General features: G+C 42.9%; 1 protein-coding gene across 1 annotated transcript; it reads left to right on the plus strand.

The window, feature by feature from the left end:
- The first annotated feature begins 993 nt into the window (after positions 1 to 993).
- Positions 994 to 3,747, plus strand: BDBG_06174 (MFS transporter). Its single transcript, XM_002622948.2, has 3 exons — positions 994 to 1,614; positions 1,681 to 1,729; positions 1,796 to 3,747. The coding sequence occupies exons 1-3, from the start codon at positions 1,399 to 1,401 to the stop codon at positions 3,019 to 3,021; spliced, it is 1,491 nt and encodes a 496-aa protein (XP_002622994.1). The 5' UTR covers positions 994 to 1,398; the 3' UTR covers positions 3,022 to 3,747.
- Positions 3,748 to 4,746: the final 999 nt, after the last annotated feature.

Consider the following 4,746-nt stretch of genomic DNA (forward strand, 5'->3'; position numbering starts at 1 on the left):
CTTTATTAAAATTAATTTATTTATAAATTCAGAGAGTTTCTCTATTATAAATATAAAGAATAATATTCTATAAATAATTAATAAATTCTCTAAGACTTCTTTTATAGAGATTATTTATAATTTAGATAGCTGCTTCTAAGTATCTGTAGTAGAGTATATAGAGATTAAAGTATATAAGTTTCTAGTTCTTTCAGTTATAATAGATGATTACTGACTGACAGAGCTTGAAATATAAGAATAAATACTTATAAATGATTATTCAGATGTTTATAGCTTGATATAATTAGACTGACTGTGTAACTGTGTCTGAAATCAGAACTAGATTTTTTAATAGTCTTATTATCAATTCAACTGATCTCATTACATAGTTTTAATATTAGATAGTAGTTTCATACTGTCTCAGTGAGACTTACTGTCTACTCTTATCATATTTTTTAAATAAGATCATGATTTTTACTTCTCAATTTAAATTATTTTTATTACTTTAAATAACTTTAAATCTTATTTAAGTATTATTAAAAAGCATTACTTTTTAAAAAATTAAAAATAGTCTAAAAAAACCCTTAAAATGTCTAAAAATAGTAACTTTATATTAAGAATGAAACTAAATGAGATCAAATGAAACCACTTTCTCATTTTTTTCAAGTCATGATTTCATTTTAAGATCTGATATATAGTCACTTTGCATGTTTTTTTAATGACTAGTCCCAGCGGGATTCACACCAAGAAATGTATGAGATCAGACCAAATGGGACCAAACATGAAATTCATGGTCCCGGTGGCCAGTCTAGATATAATATATACTAATAGTTACTAGAAGTATACACAGTAGAAAGATAAATGTAGAGATTAAATATATAATAGTATTCAAGCTGAGTTATGAATAGTATTCATGAACTCCAGTCTATATAAGTTGTGTGTAGCCAAGGGCTGCTAACCCTATTGATTATGTGAGAGATAGGAATAGGGGTAAAGGATCCGCGAGGAGCGGGGATTTCTTACAAAAATCTAATTATGTTGTTGAGATATTGTTGAAAATATTTCATCATAGTGATAGTGAAATGGCGGGCGTTGGGTGTAAGCGGGCGTTGGGTGGTTGATCACGTTAGTTCATTGAGTGGATGAGTTCATTGGGTGGTTGAGTCACATTAATTCTTTTCTCATGAAGTGTTGTTTGTTGCCTTTCACTCGCGGTAGCAAGATATCATACGGATTGCCAGTAACAAGCTTTACCTCACCATGCTCCCTGAATAGTCGTTCGTTCGCTCCGTGACAATCCGTCTCTATCGTGCAACACCGCATGGTGCAGGCTATCCAATAATTCCTTATTTCCCTCCCGCCCCAGAAAGCTATCGAGCTACTTAGAAATCTAGCTCTTAAGCAAGGAGTAAGGTAAAGATGGCTTCCTCCAAAAGAGTCGATCTAGAGAAGAAGGCCATCATCGTCTTGGACTCGGACAACACCTCCCCTTATCCATCCGAGATGTTGCCAGAAGAGCAGACGAAGCTGGATCGAAAGCTGCTGCTTAAACTTGACTTTCTGCTGGTGCCAATGATGGGGATGCTGTATTTGCTTGCTTTCCTTGACAGAGCTAATATTGGCAATGCTCGTGTGGTATGAGTCGAGGCATATCCAGCTGAATAATGGAAAATGTGTCTGACGGAGAAATTTCGCATGTAGGCTGGCCTGCAGAAAGATCTCGGTATCACGGACTTGCAATATCAAACAGGTGAGAGAAGGTCTTCATCTAAAATAACGAAAAGAAAAAGTGAAATAGCTTCTAACACAAGAACAGCTATCACGGTGACCTACGTCCCATATATCGCAGCTGAGCTGCCATCAAACCTCCTCATCAAAAAGATCGGGCCCCGTATCTTACTCCCAGCCCTCTGTCTCTCATGGGGCATCGTCACCACTCTCCAGTCGCAGGTCAATAACTACCCTGGCCTCATTGTCGCTCGTTTTTTCCTCGGACTCCTCGAAGGAGGTCTATTCCCTGGGATTGTCCTCTACCTATCCTCCTTCTACCGCCGTCATGAGCTGCAGGTGCGGGTCGGTCTATTCTTCTCCGCTGCAGCCCTTAGCGGCGCTTTCTCCGGCCTCCTCGCCGCCGCCATCCAAAACATGGAAGGCGTCGGTAACCTCCGCGGCTGGCAATGGATCTTCCTCCTCGAAGGTCTTTTCACCGTACTCTTCGGTATACTATCTTTCTTCATCCTACCCAACAACCCCAGCGAAGTCTCCCTCTTCAACCCTGAAGAAGTCGAACACTGCACCCGCCGCCTAGCCCTCGACACCAACCTCCCAGACAACGAAACCGTAACCTTGAACCGCGTCCTCTCCGCCTTCAAAGACCCACACATTCTTATCATGTGCGCCATCCTCTTCTGCAGCGGCGCTAACCTTTTCGGCCTCTCCTACTTTACACCATCCATCGTCCAAGCGCTCGGATACAGCCCGACACGCACACAGCTGCTCACCGTCCCGCCCTTCGCCTGCGCCTTCGTCGCAACCATGATCGCCGCGTACTTCGCGGACAGGTACAAGCAGCGCGGGGCCGCGGCAGTCAGCACCAGCATTATCGCCCTAGTAGGCGCAGGAATGGCGCTCAAAGTCCGCTTGACCGCCAGCAGGTACGCCTCCATCTTCCTGCTCATCACGGGCGTCTACTCCACCGCGCCTAGCTTAATAAGCTGGGTGACGAATAACACTGCGGGCCATGTGCGGCGCGCAACGGCCATTGCGATGGTCTTTGTCAGTACGAACTCGGGCGGGATTGTTAGTACGTGGATCTACCCGCGCAAGGATGCGCCATATTACCTGTTCGCGGCGAAGTTTAACCTAGCGCTACTTGTGATTACCATTGTGTTGTGTGGGGTGCAGGTAGGGTGGTTGAGGAGGTTGAATCGGAGGAAACTAGAGAAACCCGATGAGGTTCTGGGAGATGTGCTGGGTGTGGGGTTGCAGGCACAGTTGACTGAGTTGGGAGATAAGCATCCGGAGTTTGTGTATACCTACTGAGCCCATTGGGTAATGGGAATTCTTCTGGTGACGTGGGAATTGCGCGACGGAAAGGAGTTCCTCCTTCCGAATATATACCATGTCAAATCTGCGTTTGACACTGGAATGAATTGAAATTTACGGCGATTATACCGTGTATAAAGCAAAAGTTCTAGTTCCTTTTAATATTCTGAAAATTCAATTTCATGGTCGAACCTTTTTATTTTGTTTCCCATAACTCTCAGTCAGTCCTTTTGGCCTAGTACTGTAATGGGGATGACGATGTTTCAAAGCAGGTGGAACCATGGAAGCATCGACTCAGAGAAGGAGTGGGAGTGAGATGGAAACATATATATATGAGGTTCCATCCATCTAGGTTACATTTGGAGATATGCAGTGCAGCGGGGGGAAGCATGGTTGAATTTGTGAGAGATGTATGTTTCATATGAACATTCTATGCAATGTCTAATAGGCTCTTGTCTACATAGTGTGTTGATCTCAGAGAGAATTCTAGTTTGCTTCATTGAAATCTCATTGATCTTGAATATTGATTTTGAATTGTGTATATATGTGTGTGCTCCATCTGCTAGCTACCGCATGAGGTGTAGCACCCATTGCCAGCCCAGCCAAGCAAAAATTGCCCTAAAAATTAAGAGCAAGAGCAGACACTAATAAAGCAATCTCCGTAGAGTGAATTGTAATGTTCTCCCAGATGATCTCATATACATGTGTACGCTGTACATTTACATGTACCAATAGCTGCATACTGTCAGCAGCCAGCACAGTTACGCAGCCCGATGATGTTGCCACTGTGGTTAGATCCTCAGTTGTGGATTCCGGCAAGCCTAGTGGCAACTTACACAGTAAACGATTACAACAACTAGTTAACTACTACCCCAACACCCGCTGCGGACCCGTGAACTGCAACTTCGTACAACCACGGCTACTTTCCCTCCATTTCCATAGATATTTCCAAAAGCAATCAACCATGTTCATCCATCCCTCCCTGCCTTCCTCCCTAATGATTTACTTGCCTGTTACGAACGGGAGGTTTTCCAACGGGAACGAAAAGCTTAGTCGCTTATGCACATTGCCGCCCGCCCGGGTTCGACCGGCGGGCTACACAGCACTACATAATGTAGCCTAGCAGCCCAGCAGCCTAGTTAAGAGAAAGTTTCTGGGGGTCCCGCGGAGAGAAGGGGCATGTTGCGGGCGAAGTAAGAAATTGTCAAGGGCCTGGGCAACAACCGGGCTGCCATATCGAAATAGGAGCTGGGAGTAAGCAGAGAATGAGGCTGGAGAAAGATGGTTTCAAGGTTGGTAGAAGAGGCCCTTCACTAGGTAAGTAATAAGAACATGGTAAAAATAATGGGAGAAATAAAACAAATTTTCATTTCATTCTCAAAATCCCAAGAATAAATTATATACAAAGAAGTAAGTGAAAAAAATCTGATAGTACTCAATCTGATTGCCATTTAACCCCTTATCTCCAATCCCAGCTATATATTTCAGTTGTAAAGAAGAAGAAGCAAAGATCTTGCTTGCATGGCTCATATGAAATAGGCAAAAGACGTATAACAGAGGAACAATGAGAATAGTAATAGTAAAAGAATAAAAAAAGGACAAGATGAGATGAAAGATGACTGAAAGGTAGGGGGAAAATAATAAAAGCTTCGAAGTAAGATAAAATTGAGACATAGCATAAAACATAAAAAGAGCGAAGGGGAAAAGAAAAAGGGCGCTCAC

Source organism: Blastomyces gilchristii (genome assembly GCF_000003855.2).
Source record: "Blastomyces gilchristii SLH14081 genomic scaffold supercont1.15, whole genome shotgun sequence".
Taxonomy (NCBI): Eukaryota; Fungi; Ascomycota; class Eurotiomycetes; order Onygenales; family Ajellomycetaceae; genus Blastomyces; species Blastomyces gilchristii.

What these genes read in the sequence shown, in the direction of transcription:
- BDBG_06174 (XM_002622948.2), top strand. Translation starts at nt 1,399, where the DNA reads ATGGCTTCCTCCAAAAGAGTCGATCTAGAGAAGAAGGCCATCATCGTC. An exon ending in ATATTGGCAATGCTCGTGTG is followed by an intron (nt 1,615 to 1,680) that starts GTATGAGTCGAG and finishes TTTCGCATGTAG; the next exon opens with GCTGGCCTGCAGAAAGATCT. An exon ending in GGACTTGCAATATCAAACAG is followed by an intron (nt 1,730 to 1,795) that starts GTGAGAGAAGGT and finishes ACACAAGAACAG; the next exon opens with CTATCACGGTGACCTACGTC.